General features: G+C 41.3%; 2 protein-coding genes across 2 annotated transcripts in view; both read right to left on the bottom strand.

Moving 5' to 3' along the window:
• Positions 1-1,365: 1,365 nt before the first annotated feature.
• LOC129832293 (phosphatidylinositol transfer protein alpha isoform-like) lies at positions 1,366-18,104 on the bottom strand. The gene is made up of 12 exons (XM_055896245.1): positions 17,925-18,104; positions 16,672-16,702; positions 13,295-13,440; positions 11,747-11,838; positions 11,442-11,449; positions 9,175-9,249; positions 8,576-8,659; positions 4,224-4,301; positions 3,546-3,656; positions 3,008-3,130; positions 2,767-2,832; positions 1,366-1,983 (listed from the first exon to the last, which is right to left on the bottom strand). The coding sequence occupies exons 1-11, from the start codon at positions 17,939-17,941 to the stop codon at positions 2,785-2,787; spliced, it is 813 nt and encodes a 270-aa protein (XP_055752220.1). The 5' UTR covers positions 17,942-18,104; the 3' UTR covers positions 1,366-1,983; positions 2,767-2,784.
• Positions 18,105-19,459: 1,355 nt separating this feature from the next.
• Positions 19,460-25,794, bottom strand: part of LOC129832292 (large neutral amino acids transporter small subunit 4-like) — a 26,924-nt gene continuing 20,589 nt past the window's right edge. Inside the window, exons 9-14 of the mRNA XM_055896244.1 lie at positions 25,285-25,428; positions 25,068-25,194; positions 24,748-24,880; positions 24,264-24,337; positions 24,036-24,159; positions 19,460-23,761 (exon numbers count right to left, since the gene is read on the bottom strand). Of these exons, the coding sequence (XP_055752219.1) occupies positions 23,600-23,761; positions 24,036-24,159; positions 24,264-24,337; positions 24,748-24,880; positions 25,068-25,194; positions 25,285-25,428 (764 nt within the window). The 3' untranslated portion in view covers positions 19,460-23,599. The remainder of the gene's footprint in view (positions 23,762-24,035; positions 24,160-24,263; positions 24,338-24,747; positions 24,881-25,067; positions 25,195-25,284; positions 25,429-25,794) is intronic.

The following is a 25,794-nucleotide window of genomic DNA, read 5'->3' as shown; positions in this document are numbered from 1 at the left end:
GCTGGTGAAGCTGAAGAGAATTCCAAGCGTGTGCAAAGCAGTCAAGGCAAAGGGAGGCTATTTGAAAAATCTCAAATATATTTTTATTTATTTAACACTTTTTTGGTTACAACATTATTCCATATGTGTTATTTCATAGTTGAGGTCTTCACTATTATTCTACAATATAGCAAATTGTAAAAATGAAAAACCCTTGAATGAGTAGGTGTCCAAACACTTTTGACCGTTAGTGTACATTTAAAAAATGAGTGGCAAAGACTCCAGTGGTCATGCATAATTCACAGATTCAACAAATATCTATTATTATTTCATTATTCCTGGTATATACTACTGGTTATGATTGCAGACAGAGCCCAGAGAATGGGATGGTGCAATATTGAATTAGTCATTTTGATAAGGTGCATGCATGGGGATGTCCACGTCAACCAGTGATATGCCCATGCTGTAAAGATACACCAAGTGGACTGAAACTTCCCTGTTGTAGGCATAATACAGCTAGTGCTATCGAGACATGCGCTGGCAAACAAATCTATTACATTAGCTACATAAATGTGAAGTAAACTCAGCTGAGGAGTAATAGAGAATGAAGACTTTACTTGAAAACGTGCAGGATACCTCTTTCTGGTTTCCCTGACTTCAGTTTTTAAAATGTTATTTAAAAATACTGTGTTATTCTTGTTCGCATAGCACTCTTCAAAGGGAGAACTGCCAAAAACTCTAAAAGGTATGTTAGTCCGTAATCGTAACAGTATTTGTATGTTCACAGATGAAATTTCACATTTCATGCATGGCTTTTCTTACGATCCTAACAATTTATGTATGGATTTCTGTTACGATCCTAACGAAACGTAAATACAACCTTTTTTGCAGCTATCATATAAAAAACAGCAACTATGTATCAAAAACAGATTTATTCCTCTGTCCCAAGCTACTTTAAAAAGTTGAATCACTCCACTCCATTTATCAACATAGCAATACTTCCCTCCAACATACATTCTGTAGCGGTCCTTGACTTAAACAGGATGACAGGATCGAGCAGCCTGCTTCTGTTCAGTAAGTTTGACTGTAGTCTAAATTGGTGTCTGTAGATCTACATAAAAGGTGTGGGATTTGTAAAAGTGAAAAGGGTTACAGGGTGAAATAAGTGGGATCAAAATGCATTACGGTTAGGAAACTCTGCTGACATGAGTTCCATTTTGAAAAACCATATGAACGGGTTAAGAGATTTACTTATCGTGATCTTTTAAACCATTTCTGTGAAATACTTTGACTTAAAAAGGGTGTAAAGAAAATCAAGCAAGTCATGAAAAATGTGAACACAGCTCTCGCACCAATGAAATGAATTCAATCACAGAATGCAAAGAGTATAAATATACTATTTTTAATATTGAATAACATGGGTTGTAGAGAACAATAAATGTTGCTCAATCAATTAAATCAGAGAAAATGACCCTGTGAATTAATACAGAAAAATACAGTACAGGACAAGATTTATTACTCAGAGACCAGGTATATTGTTCCATATTTCTTGCCCCAAAAAGACATAAGCCCAAAGCCATAACACTACAAGTGGATTTCAGCCTGCTGATTCAGGTTGGCCTGCTGATGCAGATTGTCCCCGGGCAAGAAAAATGTACTGTAACCAAGAGGGAAATAAAAAGACATCGTAGTACTTTGAAAGACAGGAGTAACCAACAAATACAGCTTTGTCCACAAAACACATGAGGAATTAAAGACTATAGAAAATACTAGCATTACAACTCAAAAAAAAAAAAAAAACATTTAAAAAAAACTTGACAAGTGACATAATTAGTTAGGAACGTGATGGCCACCAGAGGTAAGGTGGCTGTGGACCTCTGGGCTGCTGGGGCCTCTCCATGGCTTGCCTGGACAGTATAGGGGTCTGCATACAGCCATATAATTTCCAAGTACTAGGGCAGGGCAGAGATGCTGGTGTTTCGTTCCACTTTTTCAGATCTGTTACTGAGAGAAGGGATTTTTGTGAACAACTTGATTATAATCTGTCAAATGCAAATCTGCAAGATAGACAAGGCAAGTCTTGTCTCCTTGTGCACAATAATAAGAGGACGTATTACTTGAAGATATAGAGCAGGGACCATCAACTAGATTCAGTCAAGGGCTGATTATTTTCTTGAGCGGATTGTCAGGGGGCCGGAACATAATTACAAATACATTTGGAGACTAAAAATATACCACAAGAAGCCCAAAAAGAATATAACTGACTAAAACAATCATTTCAAACCTTGCTTACATTTTTAAAAGATCACATACAGTGCATCTTGCTATTACGCATGGGAATTAAAATGACTTGGAGATGATTTGCTGTTTTTACAGTCTTATGTCCAACTTCTTTTTTATTGGCGAAAAAGTTTCTTGCTCAGAAAACTTGTGGGCCAAATAAAATCAAATGCGGGACAAATTCAGCCCGCGGGCCACTAGTTGGGGAAAGCTGATATAGAGTATGAGATCGGAGCGATTACACTATGACACTGATAACGCGGTAGCTGATTCATATGGGGTAAGGTGCACGTCTTGAGCTCCTCATGTGTGTCGTGTTCATTAGGTACCAAGCGGAAGAAAATTAACTTACTGTAACTACAGGGAACGACATACCTGGACTTGTCCTATAAGAAACGCTCATCATTGTTTTCTGTTGCAAATTGCTTTAAAGCATTTTCCATTGCGCGCACTAATGAACACCTCCCTGAACTGTCTCATAATTCCCACTGACCAGACAGTACTCACAATCACAGCTGCACAGCCTCAGTCATCTGAAGCAGAACTCCCTTTGACTGGATCCTTCTCCCTCATCTGAAAGACACACACACACACACACACACACAGACAAACACAGACACTCAATACGTAGGATATCCAGGACAACACACTTCCGTAGCCTAATGACAAAACTGATAAGACAGTAGTACTGTACATCTCATTCGGAGTTAATTGATGCCAAAGACCAAACAAATGTACAGTAAATGACCTCATCCAGCTCTTTTTGGGTCGCCTCTTCAATACGGCGAATGTCCTCCATTGTCAGTCCGATCCATTTATCAATCAAACAGAACAGCTGTCTGTGGAACTTTGTAAACAATCGCTTCTCTTGCTGGAAATCAAAAAGGGAAAGAAATTAGACAAAACAATTACTTAGAAAAAATATTAGTAATATCAGCATTTATTATGTGCAACTTGGAATAACATTTCTCTGGCAAATCACTGTCTGTCCACTAGAGAACAGAAAACACTTTAGTCTTTATTGTAAACTAGTCTTTAGTCACACCCATAGAGACCGCACTGCTTTGGATATCTCATTTCTCAGCCAACTCTGTCTACTAGTTTCTTCTTCACGGGGGAGTAATTTTATTGCATGTACATTGGGCGATATGAAAATATTGGACTTTGCCTCTGTACTAGCACTACGTTTGAACTGGAATAAAATATGGGCTGGGCACTCAAAGATGTTGGCCCCATAACGGAATATTATGCAAATACTGGAATAATTGACAAGTTTCAAACCGCACCTTCTGAATGAAGTTCTCAATTTTGTTCTGGACTCCCCACCATTTGAAGTTGACTGTGACTAACTTATAGGCGCACATGTGAGGAGAGTTTGTGTTGCTTGGAAGCTCTTTCTGCAGAGGTAAAGACAAAAGTTAGTACACCCTCAGGCAGAATAACTCATAACACATAATGGAGCTTCCGAACCGGAATAGATACAGCCAGAGCCATATCAAGAGAGTTTCGGCCAGGTTTTAGAACGGACGCCATGTTGGAACCTTTATTCTCGAAATTTGGGTCATGTTACAATATGTGAGCGCCTCTGACAACTCACTATGAAATGACCCGCTGTAAACAAGCAAAACAGAGCAGCGAATTTCACGAATGTTTTTACTTATTAGCATTGGGGATAATGTGTATCCAAGTTGGTACTGTGTTGTGGTGGTGTCAACAAATTGCATATCTGCTTTCACGGGACATCTTCATAGGTTAGGAAGAAAACTATCAGAAATAAACAGCACGATGCAGAAACATCAATTAGCAACGGCTATGGAGGTGAAATAGGCGCTCTCGGGAACGTTCAGACAGAAACCACACTGGCCCAACTGTCTAAATATACTGTATGACTCTGGATACAGCTACGGGTGAAATTAGCTGATGTGAAAAATATGATAATGGAGGAATATTGGTTTGGGTAGTACCTTCCAGTTAGGCCCCAGGGGGCCCCTGCCTGTCTTCTCTGACTTGAATATGGCAGGATCTTCTTCTGGCTTATAGTCCTGTGTGGAGCAGAGTCAGTAGATGAGTAGGATGCAAAGATACCAGTGTTCTAGTTAGGTAACTGGGTCGTACTCATTAGGTAACACCGTAGCAAAATGTGGTAGAACATTTCATTTTAATTTAAAGTGTTATGCCTTGTGGGAAAGTTCCTGCAGATTTGTGGCAAGTTCTGGCAACATTTTGTGGCAGTTTACAAAAGTTTGCCACTAGTGCTGAATCAGCAGGAAACCTTTGGCAACAATAATATTTATTGCCAATAGTGGCAAATAGTTCAGAGTTTTTTTTCTGGCAAACATGAAGTATTTGAATCTGTGGCAAACCCATAGACAGTAAGGGAAAACCTGTGGCAAAAATATTTATTGCCACTAGTGGCAAACAGTTTACCAGACAGAAGCCGTTTCTGGTAAATAGCGATGAAACGGTATGGAAATTTCATATCACAATTATAGTGAGCAAAATGATCACGGTTATCAGTACTATCGCAATATTGTTAATGTGCCGGAAATTTTCAAAAAGTACTGATACAAACACTGCAATAATTTCACCAAGTTTTATATTGAAAACTAACAAATAAAATTAGCAGCACTATGCACTTTGTGTGCATAAACATTCAAATAATAGCATTAAATATGGCACCATGTGGCCATGAGGTACAAGTTTCCCTGCATGTTTTAATGAACACAACCTTAAGTACATCAAATGTGTATATAAAAGCAACACAAGTAAAGCAACGTGCGTGTAAGAACAATACAACCATATGTAAACACATCCAATGTGCATGTAAGAACAATACAACCATATGTAAACACATCCAATGTGCATTTAAGAACAATACAACCATATGTAAACACATCCAATGTAAACACATCCAATGTGCAGGTGTTGACATTAAAATAAAACAAAATATGTAAACAAATCAAATGAACAGCGCTGATTGTATGTCCGTTCTCTCCTTCATAAAGACATAAGGTGCTGCTGGCCTAACATCCTGTACGGATGCAGCTTTGTTTACTTGAGATTGAAATGTAAAAATGTCAACATATTTACTTGGTCTGGTTTAAGTAGTGATCTGCGAGGGGAGACAACGTGCACGCTGGCACTGAACAATGATGGCACGCTGGGATGCACAAAAGCTTCCTGGCAACCCTGGCAAGGTGAGGCAGCTCTGATGCATGGCCCCTCCACCACACCAGTGGATCCTCTTCTGCTGGAATGGGTGGCAGAGACAGGTGACCTTGATCTCTTCTTTCACTCTGTCTTCTGAGGTGGTCAGAATCAGACCCTTGTCACCTCTCTGCTGCCTTTGGGTCATCTAAAAAGCTCCTATTGAAGCGGGGGTCAATGAAACAAGCCATGTGCATGACTCTTTGCCTTCTCTGTGTATCTGTTGTTAAGGTCTTCTCTCATTACCCCTTTCATATCCTTGGTCAGGGATGGATCCGTATCCTTTTCCACCAGAACATCACAGGTGACGTGGTCCAGGACAGGCTTGATGGCTGACAGTGTCACTCGTGTCTGAGGCAAGTGCATCTGTAAACGTTCTCAGGAGGTTCAAGGAGCTGGCACAGATGCGCTATGACACTTATGTCGGCATCAGATGCCATGTTCCTCTTTCTCCAGCCAGTGTCGCACAGACTGGCTGCAGTTGGCTGAGGAAATGCTCAAGCATCTTGTGTATAGATCCCCTTTGGGTCATCACATCATGGATCAGAGCCTTCTGTGGCATGTTGAGGGCAGCTTGCTTTTCTCTCAGTTCTCTCCTTCTCTTCCAGCTCCGTGAGAAGCCTTGGACCAGATGACGGCAGGCCATGGCTGTCGTGTCAACTCTGAATTTTCAGAGCCTTTGGAGGTGGCCAGGTTAAATTATGGCCAAAGCACCCAAGCCACAGATCTGGGAACTCTTCAAAAGCCTTGATCATGTTTGTTGCATTGTCTGTAGTTATGCAGACCAGGTCTTTCTTGTTGATCACCCCACTCTTCCAGCATATTCTCAAAAACTATGTTGTGCGCAGAGTGATCTTCTGAGAAGAACTGTGTTTCCAGGCAGTTTGATTCCAGTTGCCAGTCTGGGGTGAGGTAATGGATAGTGAAGCTGATGTAGGGTTGACCACCCCCGCTTTCACTGGTCCAGGGTTCAGTAGTTGCAGCAAACCATGTGCCTTGAGCCAAACTTTGTCCAACATCAGCTTTAACCTGGTTGTACAGGTTTGGGATTTCAGTCTTGGAAAATAATGTTTGCGATGGCACTTTCTAGTGAGGCACGGCAACCTTCATCAGCCTCAGAAAGCCAGGCCTCTCAACAATTTGAAATGGCATCGTGACCTTTGCAATGTAATATGAAAGGGCTGCAGTGAGGTCCTGAGCATTTTTTGACATGGGTGCATTAGCAGCCTGCCTTTTAAAAGCTTGCTCGAGTGTCTGTGTCACAAGTTCACAACTGTAGATGAGGGACCAGTAGCATCACTGGGTTTGCCTGCTGCACGTCCACTCTGTAAACAAGGGAAAAGAAAATGTATTACTACATTATAATTATTATTCACTCACACAATCTTCTGTGTTGCATTTGAGTATATGCAATGACCCCATGCACAATTTACATAAATACAAATGAGTCTTAAGACAGTGATAGTAATTGCAATGAGCCCAGCAATTGACAAATACAGGAGTCTGGTATAGGAGTCTATAGTGTTTCTCCTGTTGGAACACTTACACAACCAAGTCGATGACTGACGGATTATAAATGAACAAAATATGTTGGTTGGGTGACTAAACTACATAAGGTGTTAGTTATCGTGTGCAATGGGTGAATAGAGTCTGCAGACACACGACACATACAGCAGCAGAACAACGTGCAGTGTTTTTACAACAGCAGGTAACACTGAACGCTTCCGTTAAAATGATTGACAAGCTAATAGTTAGACAATGTCATTTTCCCTCATTCCGAAGACCCCACATCATGAATTGAGCTAAAAGTTAACTTACCTTGCATTCGCTATAAAGTAGCGGGTGGTGATCACGAAGATGACAAGAGATTTGAAGTGTTGCCCCCTTTCGCAGCAATTTTTTTGTGTGCATGTTCTGCAGACAGGGTGACCATCTTTGATTAGGTTTCCCTCAGCACCCTTGTAAAACCCAATATACGACCACACTTGAGATTTGGTCCTCTTAGAAGGCTGAAATCTCCCGAGCGCCGTCACTGCCTTGCGCCATATTTTCACACGTTGCATGCTGCGCCTACATCAGACTGTTGCTAACTTTGGTTGATGCTGGACAGTATTTACCATGAGTTTTTCAAACCGTGGTAATGAAACAGTTAATGAATTAATGTGAAACGGTAATACTAACCGTCGGGAATTTTACCGTGGTTTATCATGAAACCGGTAACCGTTTCATCCCTACTGGTAAACACATTGAGTTCAAAGACCTTGTAACCGTTGATGACAACCAGTCAGAGGGAGAAGAAAAATGGGTTGGAAAATGCTAACCCGCTACCGAAGTTGTCGAGTGTTTTAACTTAAACTTCGTAATAAACGTTCTAATTGTGTAAGCTAAATGATGCTTGGTAAGCATGTCATGTTTTATGGGATAGTGTGAAACACATTTTGTTGCTAGCTAGATCAGTTCTGTCAGCATCACTGACTGGCTAGTTTACCCAGAAAGACTCAGCTGTAATCGCTGCCCAAGGTGATTTAAAAAAATCAATTTTAATCCCACTTTGTAACAACAAAATGTGTAAAAAGTCAAGGGGTGGGAATACTTTCTGAAGGCACTGTAGTAGTTTAGTTCTCTGTGAGAAGGAAGTTAATTTAAATGTATTGACACAAACCAAATCGCATATACATTTCAATGTTAATACACAAAGTAATCAAAATCCTGTTTTAATTAGCATTTTCATAATCAGTTTGAAACAAATTTGCAGCAAACAGAATGTTCGCCACAAGATTCCCAGTATTGTTTTCCAGAAGTTCACAAGTCGCTGCAAATTTGTCGCAAGAGTTTGACACAAAACTAATTTCATTTTAAAATATGAGCTGGCCACAAATTTGTGGCAATTTGGCAAAAGATTTGACAGAAGCCTGCCTTCTCGTTAAAGGAATTTCTATTGGACAAGTTCAGGCAATCCCTCCCTGTTTCAGTCAATTTTTTACCATTTGCTGCCTTAAGAATAAGACCCTGATGTGTCAGGGTTTAGAAAGGTAAGAGAGCTTAAAACCATGCTTATTATTAATAATAAATTGTTAGTACATTCACACTGATCAATCACTGCCATCACCTTGGCATCCACTTGGGTTTTGTCAGCGATGTCAATGTAGACTACTTCAGTCTTCTTCCATTGGTCTGGGTCTAGTCCGTGTACCTATGCAGGGAATCATTTATAGTAAGTTACCCACTTCAAGAGCTAAGAATGACTCACTAGTAGTCACTACATTGACTAGGTATAACATGCAGGGTTGGCCTTGGGGCCAATTACATTTCAATCCACTCAAAATCAGGAAATAAACTGAAAAGCAAATTCTAAATCCAATTTTGAAGGAAATTGAATTGACCCCAAACCTGATTACATAGCACTTTGATACATTATGTGTAAATGTTGATTCAGTGTCATAACCAACAGAGCAGGTCTGAGAACTAAAAATGCAAACACGAGAAGGGTTTCCGTATCCTTTCACCAAGTTAGTGGACGGACACGGAAATGACATCAGTGGAATGAAATGACGTCAATGGAAGTGACTGATTGGAGTCTGATAGATAAAGTAAAAAAAGGGGAAATCGTTAAAGGACCAGTGACGTCCGCTAACTGAATTAAATGTGCTGGAGGTCCATGCTTGACATGGTATACATTCAGACTCATGACATTAGCTGCTCACTCACATTGTCCTGAACCCCCATGTCAGGCTTGTGCCAGGTCTCAATTTTAATCAGAAAATTGTCCTTCATGTATTCATTCTGTGGGAGGAAGAGCAAGTAATAACATAAACGAGATCAATCAAGTGACCAACACATACTGGGTTCAAAGACTATTTGAAATCATGTCAAATACTTTATATGTGCTTGATTGAACATGCTGGCTTAATCAATCAATGGAATAGTCCTTAAACTTCTTAGGGCTGAGATCCCGCTAACGGGATCAATATGACAACAGCCAGTGAAAGTGCAGGGCGTCAAATTCAAACAGAAATCTCATAATTAAAATTCCTCAAACATACAAGTATTTTATACCATTTAAGATACACTTCTTGTTAATCCCACCACAGTATCCGATTTCAAATAGGCTTTACGACAAAAGCACCACAAACGATTATGTTAGGTCAGCTCCAAGTCAATCCCACCGCAGTATCCGATTTCAAATAGGCTTTACGACGAAAGCACCAAACGATTATGTTAGGTCAGCGCCAAGTCACAGAAAAACACAGCCATTTTTCCAGCCAAAGAGAGGAGTCACAAAAAGCAGAAATGGAGATAAAATGAATCACTAACCTTTGATGATCTTCATCAGATGACACTCATAGGACTTCATGTTACACAATACATGTGTTGTTCGATAAAGTTCATATTTATATAAAAAAATCTCAGTATCCATTGGCACGTTATGTTCAGTAGTTCCAAAAACATCCGGTGATTTTGCAGAGGGTCACATCAATTTACAGAAATACTCATCATAAATGTTGATTAAAATACAAGTGTCATACATGGAACTTTAGATACACTTCTCCTTAATGCAACCGCTGTCAGATTTAGAAAAAGCATAATCTGAGAACGGCGCTCAGAGCCCAAACCAGCCAAAAAGATATCCGCCATATTGTGCAGTCAACAGAAGTCAGAAATAACATTATAAATATTCACTTACCTTTGATAATCTTCTTCAGAATGCACTCCCAGGAATCCCAGTTCCACAATAAATGTTTGTTTTGTTCGATAATGTCCATCATTTATGTCCAAATAGCTCCTTTTGTTCGCGCATTTGGTAAACAAAACCAAACTCACGAAGCGCGTTCACTAGGAGCAGACAAAGTCAAAAAGTTCCGTTACAGTCCGTAGAAACATGTGAAACGAAGTATAGAATCAATCTTTAGGATGTTTTTAACATAAATCTTCAATAATGTTCCAACCGGAGAATTCCTTTGTCTTCAGAATTGCAATGGAACAGAGCTCGCTCTCATGTGAACGAGCGTGGCCAGCTCGTGGCTCTCTGGCAGACCTCTGACTCATTCCCCTCTCATTCGGCCTCGCTTCACAGTAGAAGCATCAGACACAGTTCTAAAGACTGTTGACATCTAGTGGAAGCCTTAGGAAGTGCAACATGACCATTATACCACTATCTTCAATAGAGAATGAGTTGAAAAACAACCAAACTCAGATTTCCCACTTCCTGGTTGGATTTTTTCTCAGGTGTTTGCCTGCCATGTGAGTTCTGTTATACACACAGACATCATTCAAACAGTTTTAGAAACTTCAGAGTGTTTTCTATCCAAATATACTATTAATATGCATATATTAGCAACTGGGATTGAGTAGCAGGCAGTTTACTCTGGGCACCTTATTCATCCAAGCTACTCAATACTGCCCTCAGCCATAAGAAGTTAACCGGTACACCCCATCCAGGGCTAGAGCAAAAATTCAAAGTATTTGAAAGATTTCAAATTGAACCCAGGTTAGAAACTGAAAGTAATATATTTATTTTACCTTTATATATGGACTATAAGTGATTACATCTTGAAGCATACATCAGCTATGAGCAGTGGTACTGGTCAATTAAAAAAAATATATATATTTCACCTTTATTTAACCAGGTAGGCCAGTTGAGAACAAGTTTTCAACTGGCCTACCAGGTTAAATACCAGTGCGACCTGGCCAAGATAAAGCAAAGCAGTGCGACAAAAACAGAGTTACACATGGGATAAACAAACGTACAGTCAATAACACATAAACAAAACAGCTGAAAGAGGTGCACATGCATTTTCACCCTGGCAAAACGAGTGTCAGTCTTTCTCTGTGTTAAGTCAGCCCCATCCACTTCTCTCCTTTCCTTTTGACAGGCAAGGTTACCAGCTCCTCTTTCACCATGTTTACAGCTGAATAGTGTGCAAGTAACAGTAACATACTGTATATGTAAATGTATAGAAGAAAACAGTACTTACTGTAATAACTGCAACAGGGGAAGAGATGGACATGAGGAGACAAAGAGAGTAAACAATGTTTAGGGGAACAGACATTTTCAAAATAATATCTCAATAGTTGCACATGTTTGAAATTGGCTAACTCCTTGCCAATCGAACTGAGAAGTTGTCTATATACACCATTAATACCCAATGCCTGGCTATTGGTCCAGACATTACATAGATTCCAATAGCATGTCCTCACAGTGCTGGCGTGTATGCCCGAATTAATTATTCAACATCTTCTCTCTACAGAAGGAGTAGGTAACAAAAAGCAGGGGACTTACCAGTCCGACAGTAGGGGTAAGCATTCCAGGCCTTCTCGTGGATGTTGAGAGCAGTTGATGGTGCCAGAATGCGCACATAGTTTGGCACCTTACTGCAGAGAAAAATATATTATTATTTTAGGGTCGATCCATATGAATTCAATCACTTTTTTGACCACATCCCTTTGACCTCAACCACCGCACCCAATTGAACAAAACTTTCCACACGTGTTTGCTCATGGTAGAAGTGGTGAGAAAGTGCCTTTTTGGCCCCAGGAGATAGGTGCTCAAAGTTCACCCTATTTAAATATAGCCCACCCTACCATGAGAGATCTGTATCGTCATCACTGAAAAAGACAAACGGTTGAATTTGAAATACATTGAACAAAAAGATAAACGGACATGTAAAGTGTTGGTCCCATGTTTCATGAGCTGAAATTTAAAAAAATCCCAGAAATGTTCCACATGCTAAAATTGTATCTCAAATTTTGTGCACAAATGTGTTAATATCCCTGTTAGTGAGCATTTATTTTTTGCCAAGACAATCCATCCACCTGTCAGGTGTGGCATATCAAGACGCTGATTAAAAAGCATGATCATTACACAAGTGCACCTGGTGCTGGGGAAAATAAAAGGACACTAAAATGTGCAGTTGTCACAACACAATGCCACAGATGTCTCAAGTTGAGGGAGCGTGCAATTGGCACACCGTCTGCAGGAATGTCCACCAGAGCTGTTGCCAGCTAATTGAATCTTAATTTCTCTACCATAAGCTGCCTCCAACATCATTTTAGAGAATTTGGCAGTACGTCCAACCGGCCTCACAACCGCAGACCACGTGTAACCACGCCAGCCCAGGACCTCCACATCCGGCTTCTTCACGTGTGGGATCGTCTGAGGGTGGGGTAGTGAGGGGAGCTGAGGAGTATTTCTGTCTGTAATAAAGCCCTTTTGCGGGGAAAAACGTATTCTGATTGGCTGGGCTGCCAAGTGGGTGGCCCTATGCCCTCCCAGGCCCACCAAGGCTGCACCCCTGCCCAGTCATGTGAAATCCATAGATTAGGGCCTAATTTATTTAAATTGACTGATTTCCTTATATGAACTGTAACTCAGTAAAATCTTTGAAATTGCTGCATGTTGCATTTATATTTTTTTCTCAGTACAATTTGAAAGCATTTAAACAGGGTTGTCAAACAATTTGATAATTTCTTAAAGTAATTTTTTATTTATAAAAGTTGAAATCTGCAGTTCAAATAATAAATGCACACCCCACCTATTTCTCGTGAAATAGCTGAGGGATAGACATAACTATGGATGCAAGGACTCACCATTATAGTATGTAAATGTAAATGTAATCATGTTTTGAGGGTATACAGTATTTGTTTAAAATGATATTGTTTACAATGGAGTAAAACAAGCTTATATTTTGGGTTCAGTTGAACTGAGCTCATGATGGATTTATGAGTTACATTCTTCAAGAACCATGGGTATATATTGTACCATTGGGTGATTGTGGGTGGGTGGGTGGATGGGAGTCACTGGGTAGATAGGTGGATGGACCAATCGTACCTGTGCAGGTGATATATCTTGTGGGTGTACTGGCCCTTCTCTCCGTCCTTCTCATAGGGTTCATTCTTCAGAACCTCCACCCCTTCTCCTCCACCCGTCTCATTCTTACTGGTCTCAGCCACAGAGTACAGCTGCCCCACTTGGTACTGTGGAAAGGAAGACAGAGGAGTGAGCTACAGTTTCACACAGACTAAATAAATATCCATTGTTCACAAGTTTCATTAACAGACAGCTGCAACCACTTCAGTGGGCACAAATGTGGGGGGGGGGGAAATTCATTCATGAACATGAGGGATTATATTAACTCAGTTCCCCATACACATCCCTAACCACTCACTCCTCAGAGCACCTGGATAGTTCTGTTTTCACCACTGGCCGTTCCTTGTGCATTTAGCCCAGATAGACACTGACTTCAGCATAACAGTACTGTCAGCAAGCATAAGGAAAATACTGTAATAGCCCTCTGTGGCAGTTTTTTTTAAATGACAGTCTCTGCCAACAATTCCCTCGTTAGATGCTCGCCAGTGATTTCAGGTTGTAGAGCTGTCAAAGACCTTTGGCAGGTGGATTACTGTCTCCAACTCTGCTGTCACAGCCTAGGCAGCACACCCCGTCCACAGGCCTTGAGTCACCCAGCAGCAGTCGATGACATGGCACGCAACCACGGGTTGCTGTGTGCAGCATGACTGCAATAAAGTGGTCCTGGAACGTAGCCACTGTGCATCAGGGAGATAGTGACCCACAGGGAACTGGTGACTCGCTTGCTGCACATTGACACTACTCAACAACCAACAACCGACTGACATTTAAAAACACCGACTAGTTCGTACCGGGCTGATTTGATAAGTCATCCCAAAATGAGATGCTTTCAACAGGTGAAACAGCTCTGTTTGGAGGTAGATGGGGTACAATCACATCAGTGTTATTTTGGAGGTTCCATCTCATGTGCGATTAGGTGGTTAGGAATGTGACGACACGTGTAAAACCAGCATTTTACTTATTGTTCCCCTGCGTGCGTGTGCCTCATATGGCCATCTTCCTCAGGCTGGCCGAGGAAGTTTTAAAGTTACGGCCCATTTTGTACAGAGAAATTGGCATAGCAGGCAATTTAACCAATCACAGCACATCCTGCAAATCACCAAAAAGCAACTATTTTGAATCAATTTTTATACGGTAAGTAAAAGTAGCAGAGACCTCCTTCTGGAACTTTGATATGCATGTAGAGTATATTATGTTCAACAATATATTGAAACATTTGCCAAATCTAAAATGGTTTATGTTTATCAATATAAAGATAGAAGATGTCAAGAATCCTTCCTCCAAAAGTACCTTTTCTATGGTATGTTTTTGTTCCAATGAGGAATCCCCCTTATGTAAGGCTATGAATGGAATTTAGGGTTATGATCCTTGATCTGGGATCTTATTTTGGGGAAAACGATTGAGACTTGGATTTAAGTCAGCTTTAAAAAATAAAAATAAAAGAGAGCGAGCAGGGAATGATGCTGGTGACTAGAACTCTGGGAACAAATGGAGAAAGAGAGGAAGACTGAGAAGGAAGGAGAGAGAACGGTGGAATCAGTACTGTTGCTGATAAATTGTTGCCAAGATGGAATGCAAGATTATGTCTGATGAAAATAAATCTGGTCGGGAACATACAAGGGTCATTCCACCTCAAAAAGCACAAGAAATAGGATTGACACCCACCATCTCAGATTGTTCTGAAATAGTTTGTGTTAGAAACAGATAAGATTAGTAGTGCCGAGAGATTAGTGATTTTTGGGTGGGTTGGTTTTGGTTAGATTCTAAAAAAAATCATGATTTTCCATTTTGGTTTCGATATTTTAAATGCACTATGCATTATGTGAGTTGAATGCTGTAACAACATAGAGTAACACTGAAATACCCATGATGGTAGTGACTGCCCATGACTGCTTATCACTTACTAATCATCAGTTATTCACATTAATACAATTATTTCATTGTGTATATTACATTAGTTTTATTTGATTACTTTGTCATTCCAACTCATCTCATGACAAAATCACTATTTTAGTAGTTCTTCAAAGTAAATAAGGCATACTTCATGACTGCTGAATAACAACTATCAACCACTTAGATCATGTATTTGCAGGTAGATACCTCAAAGAAACTGCTCTCTATGTGTTCCCTCTTGATTGCACATTCTTCAGTCTCTTACGGAGCAGGCATAAAATAAACAGACTGGACAAGGAGCCACGCAATGGATCATGGTCATTGTAGTTAATTATCACATTTTCTGTAGAACATTGGCCTTTTGGAAACTATAACTCCCTATTACGTCGCAGAGTTTGGACATGATCTGATTTATCTCTAGAGAAACTGCAGTGAAATGTGCACATTGAGCTCACAAAAAACAGAACGAAATGGATTTCAAATAATTGAACCGACATCAGTCAATTAGTTGTTTAAAAAACAAAAAAATAACCAACACCTCGGTTAATTGCTCAGCACTAAAGATTAGCATTCCTTGCTGTCATACCTTGACAATAAAATTGTTACAGGGTAAGGAAACCCATGTCATTTTGTAATTTGGGTGCACTATCCCTTTAAGTTCTTCAAACTTTTTTCACCTAATAGCAGGAACTATGTAGTAGTCAGAACCTGGTAATATAAGGATGTAGGATGGGCCATAAACCTAAAAAAAAAGTTAGGTCCAAATCAGATGTCAGGTACTATATTTATCAAATATTATATGAATCCTATAAACTAAATTGGCCAATTTGGGTGCAATCAATTAGCTTAATTTCTCAGCGATCACATTTTATTTCAACAAAATAATGTTGCAGGAATGCTAATCTTATTGGTTTCTAATTACAGAAACGATTTCAGAACAATCTGAGATGGTGGGTGACATGGCTTGCTGAAATGACATGGAACGACCCACAACTACTGACTTCAACTGCAAAGCTTCAGTCGGAATAAGGTGCTCCGTTTTAATTAATATGGCTAATATTTTATGCCAATGTCCGACCTGACTGTGTGTGGCTGGCTAACCACTGCAATCCTGAACATAATGGCAACCATGCCAACATCTTGTGCACACACACTATCATAAAAGGTGTGTGTACAAACAGGAACTTGAAGGTTAGAGGAACATAATGCAGACCAACTGCTAGACATACAGACTGCCCCGATTCCTCAAGAGCATAGGCACGCTAGGTAACGGGTTTGCCCCATGAACGTTCCGCTGGTGTATACGGCACGTTCATGGGGCTAGGTAATGGTTGACCTCAATTTGACCGTTGCGTCAGAAAACGATAATGTAGTTTAACCAGCTTGATAGGTGACATGAAGCAAGAGTACAAGACACAAAGAAATGACACTCGGTCACTACTTACCTCTTCCACAGATATGGGGAGGATGACTCGACTAGAAGAGAGAGAGAGCGCAACATCACATTACAACACCTGCAGCTCATGACTAATGTTATTGCTCATCTAATTTATCACTTGATTTGTTAGTTCGACTGACAATTCTCTGATAGCAACTGCTAAGAGTATGCTTATCAAAACACGTTTAGCCTAATAGACCTGGGACGATAAATCTTAAATATTCGACACAGACATTTTCTTTACATCGTTCATGACGATAAGTTGCCTATACTAGAGAAATGTGAAGTTTGAAAGAAAATAAGTTAGCTAATAAGGGTGATTGTTAAATGGGACAACTGATGGCTACAGCCATCAAACCAGTAGTCGTAGTAGTTTAAAAAAAGATTTTAAAAAGTGGTGCACATTAATGTTCTATTTACCGTTAAAGTCAGGCAATTTATCGCGTTATGGATTATTGACCATATTGTCCTGCTCTACCTACCAACTATGAACATTGCAAGCCTGAACGTGCTACTGATACCAGCTGTAATATTGTCAAAGAGGAAATTGAAGCCCGGTGTAGATTTCTACTATCAGAAAACAATTAGCTTTGGCCCCATCCTCTGCCAGTCTACAATAGGCAATAATCACCACCTGTCCCCAGTCTAAGCAGCACTGAATATTTCATTATAACAGATGTGTGCGTAATGAGAGTCAAGACAGGCACCATACTAATTATATGGTATTGATACAGGCAGATTTGGGGCATCTGGCTGTCATGTTGATATGGCAGTTGTTGGTTCTAGTAACCAATGAGTTAGACGACATGTCATGCAAGTGTATACTTTGGATTCGTTTTAGATAAAGGCACACCCTTGTATGTTTTTTAGTAGGCCTGATGATGCATGGGATGATTATAATTAAAAAGTTATGGTTACAGTGGCACTTTGTCAGTTAAGGTAAATAATTTTGGTAACTGACAATACATTTCCATTTTGGCCAATGTGTTGTTCATGATTATTTTACTTGATGCCTTAATTCAATGAGTCTATCCATACAGTGAAGACAGGCAACAAACAGTCAATAGCCTTCTCCATTGACAAACTTGACATTTTACGCAAAGATAAAACAGCTAATACCAACTTGCACGTGTTTTTTGAATTCCCAAATGGTAAGTAGGCTATACTAGACATTTTCCCAATGTTGCATGTGTATGACATCGTTCTCCTGCGTAACACGTTTTAACTAAACACCATATTTTTCCAAACATTTTTACTTACAATTCTTTAATGAGCATTTTGGCAGTGTTGTCCGTGTATATGCAGCATTCAGATGTCTAGCTTACTGGTAAAAACTCTAAATCGGCGGCCGTATGTTTGTCCGTCTGCGACCCACCGTCTCCGCGGTTTTGCGCTCCTATTTTTCTTGAATTCACTTCCTGACAGATGCCGAAAGGGGCGCGGCGTCACCTCCAGTCAGTAACCTCATCCTTATTTGAAGCAAAACATACAGACCTGAAACAAACACACTACACCATTGTTTGCCCTGATCACACGTGAAAACCAGTAAGTTATTTAACCACATGCAAATTCTTATTTTACTGGTGAGATTCTTTTTTTCTTATGCCTGGCCTGGACCACATGCACAGAGTCATGTACATAGTTAACTTACTTAACTGTAAGCTCTTCAATTGAAGTCTACCTAGGTCAAATGTTGTGGGGTTTTTAAGTGAAGTGCATTGGTTTGTAAGTTGTTTCACCTGTCACATTGGTTCAGTTTCACTGAGCCTAAATGTTATTCCAGTCCTCCCAGTTTCACTCCTCATTCAGACTTCTTGGCTGTGACAGTTGGTGGAGGGTGAACTCAGTAACACCCGGTGTTTTCTTGTGTTGGTCTGTTGGAACAGGTTAGTAGCAAGTCAAACCAGTGGTTTAGCCTTCAATAAGCTTGAGCAAGACTAGAACAACACAAATAATTGTAATGGCTGGAATGGAATAAATGGAACGGTATCAAACACATCAAACATATGGAAACCATGTTTGAATCCATTCCATAACAGCCATTACAATGAGCCTGTCCTCCTATAGGTCCTCCCACCAGCCTCCACTGCTGTACATGTGTGAAACACTCCTAGTACCATTATGATTTTAGGTGAGAGTTGAAAACATGCATTGTTACTGTATTGTGCTTTTGACTTGCACGTTAATGTTTACTTTAATTACCCCACAGCAATTAATCCCCAGTGATTAAGCAATCATCTAAAATACCTACATGTTTTTTGTCATCATGTTGTTCTTTTTTTAAGTATCACTTCACTCCAACTCTCTTAATTGGTGTGTTAACGACACCCAAGAAAAATAGTTTGAATTGGGCAGCTGAGTTGTGGTGTAGTAGTAAACTGTAATAGTCTGTTCTCTGGTGGAGACTATTAAAACAGCATGACTTTATAATGAAACACCTCCTTTATCAGTAAAGGCCCTTTTTCTTTTTGGAAAGTTTCCAGCCATTACAGTCATGATTAATGTCACTCCTCCTGACTGCAAAAAATGTGGCTAATATGAAACCTACAATAGCCTAACCCTGAGAAATGGAATTTCCCCCTAGGGTGGTTGGATTTAGGAATGACTGCAGTTGCGAGGTGGCATTGGCAGGCTTCCTCCACTTAAAGCAGGCCATCCATACTTTCTTCTGTCCATTACATTGCATACAGCTGTAACATGGGATATGTCATGTTCTTTAACACATCTTGCATTAAGAGTGATTGAAAATCCACCACACTTTGAGGAAACGTGCAAAAACGTCAAACAAGGTCAAATAATTACAAACGGACACTTTATTTTTACAAATTAATCTGTTTATGTTTTTCATATATAGATTTTTTTTCTCATTTAGACAACGACTCAAAATGTCAATAACAATGGCTATAATGTGATATAAGACAAAAACTTGAGATCCAATATACAGTATATAGACATGAAATATTGAAACAAACACCAAAAAGGAGAATGTAAAAAAATAAGGTACAAGTCAGGGAAAAGCATTGGTGTTTCAGCTGAAGTTCCCGCTCAATGTCTAAAAGTGACACACAAACCATTAAAACACTCTATCCAAAAAAACACTGCTTGTTTTTCATCATCAGAGAATAGCCAGTCAATCAATCACACTTTACATCCCAGGGAAGGGGATAGTAGTAAAAGTATGTCACATCTAGAAAAGAACTACGGGGATGGCATTTTGAGTAGAATGACAGTTTAAGGTATGGCAGTGTAAAAAGTGCTGATTCTCCCATACTGAGGGAATGAAAATCATCCCAGTCCCACATTCATTGTGCTGGAGTACAGTATAGCATCATTATCAGGATCCACCTGCAATCTCCAGTCACATGTTCAAGCCACGAGAACCAGTCTATAAGGCTATACATGCTTTTTCTCTTTTCGCAAAATAAATTCATGTAAACGACAAGTAGAGTGATGTTCAAAGTGAGGATGTCTAGACCTGTTTCTCTATCAGAGTGTGTGTGTGTGTGTGTGTGTGTGTGTGTAGATCCTTGAAATCGAGAAACCCAAAGAGACAGGCCTAAACAGCAGTCAGTAGCAAGGAGCCATTCTATATTGAGGGACAGGGACCTACTGGACGATGCACACAAGAGGAGAGACTAAGACCACCCGCGGTAAGTAACAAAAATAACAGTTTCTTGCAGTTCCGATGTCATTACTCTATGAATAAAAAATACTACTGGGAATACATTCTATGCTAACATGCAGAACCAGCAAGAGGTGCACTGTCTATGTTATATTTCAATGCAGGCCATTCAGAATAATAGCATTGAGATCCTGATACGAGGACTAAGGTGCATATGTGCCATTCAGGTGTCACTTATTTCATTCTCAAAGCTTTTGGGGATTCTAGCATTGTCTCTCAGTTCCATCGCCAGTATGTGAAGGATCTCTTGGGTGGGTGGTGTTTGGGTGAGACTGCAGTGGAGAAACAGGTCTGTCAGTGCAACAGTTCAGGACAGTGGTTTGGACATGGATGGATCAATGTGACGGGTCATGATGAGAGAGGGCGGGGCACCAACTTGCCGTATCCGCGTCTCAAATCATCTGCACATAGAGGCAATCTGCTAGTTACATAGTCTTTGGAAGTGCTTCTGTGGGTGACTGAGGAAAAGCAGGTGTCCCGTCCAGTCTAAATACTGCATCTGCGGACGTAGAGCTACATCAATCAAGTTCTCACACTCTCTCTCTCCGGTGTCTGTTACCTGCAACAGATCATTCAAGAACATAACGTCCTATCATGACCTGCCTGCCCGCCCACCTGGGTCCCACGATCACAACATTCACAACAGCTGCAAGAGTGTGGATTTAGAATCAGATATCATATTCAAGCATCTCTCCGTCTCCCTTTTTGATTTGAAAAGTGAATCAAAGTTCAAGTTGGAATTCGATAATTCAAGTAATTTGTCGCTACAAAGTGAGGCTTTGTAAGTGAGACCATTGATAGATGCAGGAACTAGATGGTCACTACCTGACCAGTACATCAATAAAAATATGAGTCCATGTTCCTGTCATTGAGAAGCACCTTTGTAATAAACATTACATTATATCAATCCACATTCTTGCACTGTGTGTGTGTATGTGTGTGTGCTTGGACAACAGTGTTTGTTCACAGAGTTATGTGTTGCCGGGAAGAGTAGAGAATTGCTCAGCAACTCACATAAGTACGTATTGCTACAGCGAATCAGAATTGAAATTCATCCATGTAATTCAGGTACTGTAGAACCGTGGCAGGTATAGGCCCATAGCAACCACAGTTCACCTTAAGCCACACATCTCCTATCTATCTTAAACCATTTCTTGTAAAACCATTTGTACTAAATCACATTTGTCTTGAAACAGAACAAAAGCTTGAACAGTATGTCAGTATCATATTGCAGGTAAAATGCAGTTGATAAAACGTATTACTTTTTAAAAACCAGATCTCCTGACAAAAACAAAATCTGGTCATCACAAATAAAAAGAAAACACACCAAGTCAATAAGAAATTATTTTTGCACGACAAAACGGACTGCCAAGACAAGACCAGTCAGTGGTCCTGTCAGTGTATCCAGTGAGAGTGATATAGAACCATGCATTGATGCTTGATAACATAGCCTACACTCTTAGGGGAAAAAACGTGTTATCTAGAACCTAAAACAGTTATTCGGATGTCCATAAGGGTTCTACCTGGAACCAAAAACGGTTCTCTTATGGGGACAGCCGAAGAACCCTTTAGGAACCCATTTTTTCTACAGCTGTGCTGTACCTTATGTTGTTGTGGCACATTATTGCCGGTAAGAGGCTTGTTTCAACCTATGCCATGCTTTGTTTGAAGCACAGCCACATAGTATTCCCTAGAAGTAAAACGCTGGCCTGCACACTGGAAACCCATTGGCCTAATCACTTACTCTCAGCTCAAATTGCACCTAGAGTGCTGAGTGTTACAAAAAACACGCCTTTGCTTTCTAGTCTCCTAGAGCTGTTTGAAACAGTCTTAAAACGACAGCTCCAAACACTCCACGCCTCTGTTATCTTCAACAAAAAAACTAAAAGACTGAGTCACAAGGTTTGTTCTTTGAGACACTGGAAGGAACACTCGCTAGATGAGAAGGTTACATCGACTAGCTTCTAAAGGTTGCATGAGGTTCCATTCTTACCAATTCATTTACAATGACTATCCCCAACATTACAGAACGTTATGGGAACGTTACAGAACCAAATGGGAACGTTATGGCAGGAAGAACTCTTAGCACCATTTGGAGTACTGGAACTTCTATACAACCTGTTTCACTTCTACCTCCAGTCCAAACTACTTGTGACAACAGAGAAGCATTGACATGTAACAACCACAGAGAAAAATACAGACCTATCGCCAATAAACGTTTCGATAACGTTTCAACAACGTCCTAATCATTAAACCAGTTCTCAGGGTGTGAAGTAGAAGACCCCCAGTGCAGTACGAGACGGTGTGAGACTAACTTGGATCAGAATTAGAAAGTGAGGCGATACTCGTCGTCGTTACTGGCATCATTGAAAACACATGTAAAAACACTGGTGGTGGGGTATTATAATTGTGAGGAGGAGGACGTCATCTGGTTCAAGTCACCACATCCAGCACTGGAGGTCTTTGACATGGCGTTGACCACTTGCTTCCTCTCTAGTTCTTTTCGCATGGTGACCAGAGAATCAGTGTCCTCTTTTTGCACTGACAGGCAGGAGTGAGCATGGCATCAGACAAAAAATGTTATTAAAAAATGAAAGAGCACTGAAACAAAGAGGAGACTGGAAGGGAGGAGAAAGTCGTGGAGATCCTCCAGCCTCTTCTTCTCTCCTTTCTCCTCAGTTCACAGACCCGCGGTTGTCCTTTCTCATTTCAGTGGTGAGAAGATGAACAATGTCCATTTGGTGGTGTGTCCCTGGAAAAGGAACTGTGTATGTGTGTGTTGAAGAGGTTTCCCAACGTGTGTGTTGAAGAGGTTTCCCAACGTGTGTGTTGAAGAGGTTTCCCAACGTGTGTGTTGAAGAGGTTTCACAACGTGTGTGTTGTTGCGTGTCTTTCACAGTGTATGTAGTCAATGATGTTCTGGGGAGTGTAAAAGTGTGTGTGTTTATCATAGTAGTTCTCTGAGATTTGTGAACATATACTGTAGGTTTGACAGAGTGTGTTTGGCAGTGGGCGTGGTGTGTGTGTGTGTGTGTGTGTGTGTGTGTGTGTGTGTGTGAGAGAGAGAGAGAGAGAGAGAGAGAGCGAGAGAGAGAGTGAGAGAGTATCGTCTGAGTGCAAGTGCAGACGGTTAGAGGGACCGGAGTTGGTGGGTGAGGTTGCGATTCGTCACACCTGTGACCTCTCCCCTCCTCACACTCTCCGTTCCTCCTTCTCGTTGTTGAAACAAATCCCCGTCCGTCAGTCTGTCTCTCTAGACGAAGGCCTCGGGCTTGCTGCCGTTGTTGATCTGGACGTAGATCTTGGGGTCCTCCTCGCGCTCCTGCTTCTGGCGTTGGAGCTGGCGGCTGTAGCAGAGCAGGTAGAGAGGCAGGCAGAAGCCCAGCACCGTCAGCCCCAGCAGGCCCACGTTGATCTGCGCACAACCACACACAGGAAGTGACATCATCAGTGATAAGAATGGAGGGAACAACTGTGTTGTTTTCACATCGGGACAGCAGTGTGTGCTATGACATGTACTCTGGGAAGATTGCTTTAGAACAAGGTGGCTGCTACACATCAGTCGTATACAGTAGCCTTTGCAGCATTATGCTCATAGCACATTAGTATACTTGGGTCTTCAGCATTGGTGAGTAATAGGTATGCTGTAGTTTGGCTCTGGAAAGGGTGAAAGGTCGTTGCTCTCTTACCCATAGGGGGTCTCCCTTCAGGGGGCCCATCATGGCCATGAAGAGGGGCTGCTGCAGCAGGGCAAACAGGGCGCTGATGAGGGACTGCATGCCTGTCAGACTGCCAAACTGAGACGACGGGTACCTAAGGAGGACAACCAGCGTGAGGTGCTTGTGTGGAAGGGACTGGGCACGCACACACACACACACACACACACACACACACACACACACTCCTGAGACACTTACACAGCAGCATAGAGCCCTCCAACCGCAGAGTGGATGAATCCTCTCACAATGGTGTGCAGAATAAACGATAGAATCTGAAGGCAGAGAAGAGAAATAGTTCAACATGATGTGTTCTAGAATCTACAGACCCAGGGCATGCATGGTGCCCTGTCCCTCCATCCTAAAATGGAGTCCATGTTTAATAAATAATGGCTTGACAAAGATGTTCCCAGAACTGGGTTGGAAATAACTTGCATAACGTGTAATGACACTTCTGTCCACCAGGGGACACTGTTGCATTGAACAATGGATCAGCTGCAATAACACGTGAGTCACTCTCCCTCTTTCTTTCTCTGCACCAAGATCTCTCCCTTTGGCTCTAGGAGGGCTTTACAAAACACTGGGAAAACACGCAAATGTGAAATGTGTGCTTCTCCACAGCTCCGAGAGGAAAGAGAGCGAGATGGAGGAGAGCTGGAGGAGAGGAAACAGAGGGATGATTTACCTGGAGAGGGAGGCTGGGGACGAGGCAGGTGACCCCGAAGCCCATCAGTAACAGGTTGGTGAAGATGAAGGCCCGTGTGGCGTTGGTGATTTTCTGGATCTGTCTGTCACGACGCTTGGGCTGGGTAAGATCTCTATCAGAGGGGACATCACATGTTACACACATACTCCCTGGTTATACAGATAACATAGTAGTGTCTTGTGGATGCTAGGGGAGTATCTGGGAGGCAGGGGATTGCTCTGTTGGAGTGTGTGTGTGTGCCTGCGCATGTGTGAGTGTGTGCGTGCGAGCTCGGGTGTGTTCGTGCGTGTGAAACTCACCTTTTGCCCGGCTTCGCGTTCTCATCCTCGCACTCTTTGAGTTTCCAGTCCATGATGTACCCGATCACTGGAGCGGTCATCAGACACAGCAGCTGCAGCACTCCGAAAATGGAGGTGTACACACTCACTGTGAACGGCAGGAGAGACAGAGACATGTTATTGCCGCCAAAGATTACACTCACACATCTTCAAGAGTCACGCACGCACGCACACAGACCTGTGCTCAAGTCTCTGTCGGACAGCGACTCGAGGATGTTGTTCATGGCTCCCATGTAGAAGATAAGTCTCAGCTGGGTGACACACATGGTGATCAGGCTGAGCATGAAGATAGGACTCAGGACACTCTTCATGAAGGACTGGGCTGTGGACACACAGGAGGAGAGACAGATCAACGTCTACAACAGCAGAACACAGTACCTTAACATTTACTCCAGTAAAACGGAAGATTAAACAGTGATGCTGCGTTCAATCTCAGAATGCAGAATAACTCGATTTATTATTGGATGAGGATACACAGGATGATATATTTTTTTTTTATCAGATTGGAGTGAGGTTTTTCCTGTGTGTACTGTACAGGATATGCCTTCTTTCATTTCCTCACATGCCGTGATGGAAAACTACCAGGGCATAGCTTCTTGGAGATAGGGAGATACATGGAGATAGGGAAACAGGGATGCTCGGTAACATGATGGCAAGATAACATGTGGGGGCCCATGCTGTAAGCAAG

Source organism: Salvelinus fontinalis, chromosome 33 (genome assembly GCF_029448725.1).
Source record: "Salvelinus fontinalis isolate EN_2023a chromosome 33, ASM2944872v1, whole genome shotgun sequence".
NCBI classification, from domain to species: Eukaryota; Metazoa; Chordata; class Actinopteri; order Salmoniformes; family Salmonidae; genus Salvelinus; species Salvelinus fontinalis.
Note: the sequence above shows the minus strand (reverse complement) of the source record. Positions and strands in the feature narration are given on the sequence as shown.

Bases quoted from the DNA above. Each gene is read 5' to 3' on its own strand.
- LOC129832293 (XM_055896245.1), bottom strand. The intron at 8,660-9,174 runs GTGAGTGAGCAG...TTCCCTGCATAG, and splicing joins ACATGGGGGTTCAGGACAAT to GTACACGGACTAGACCCAGA. The intron at 4,302-8,575 runs GTGATGGCAGTG...TGCTCCACACAG, and splicing joins AAACCCAAGTGGATGCCAAG to GACTATAAGCCAGAAGAAGA.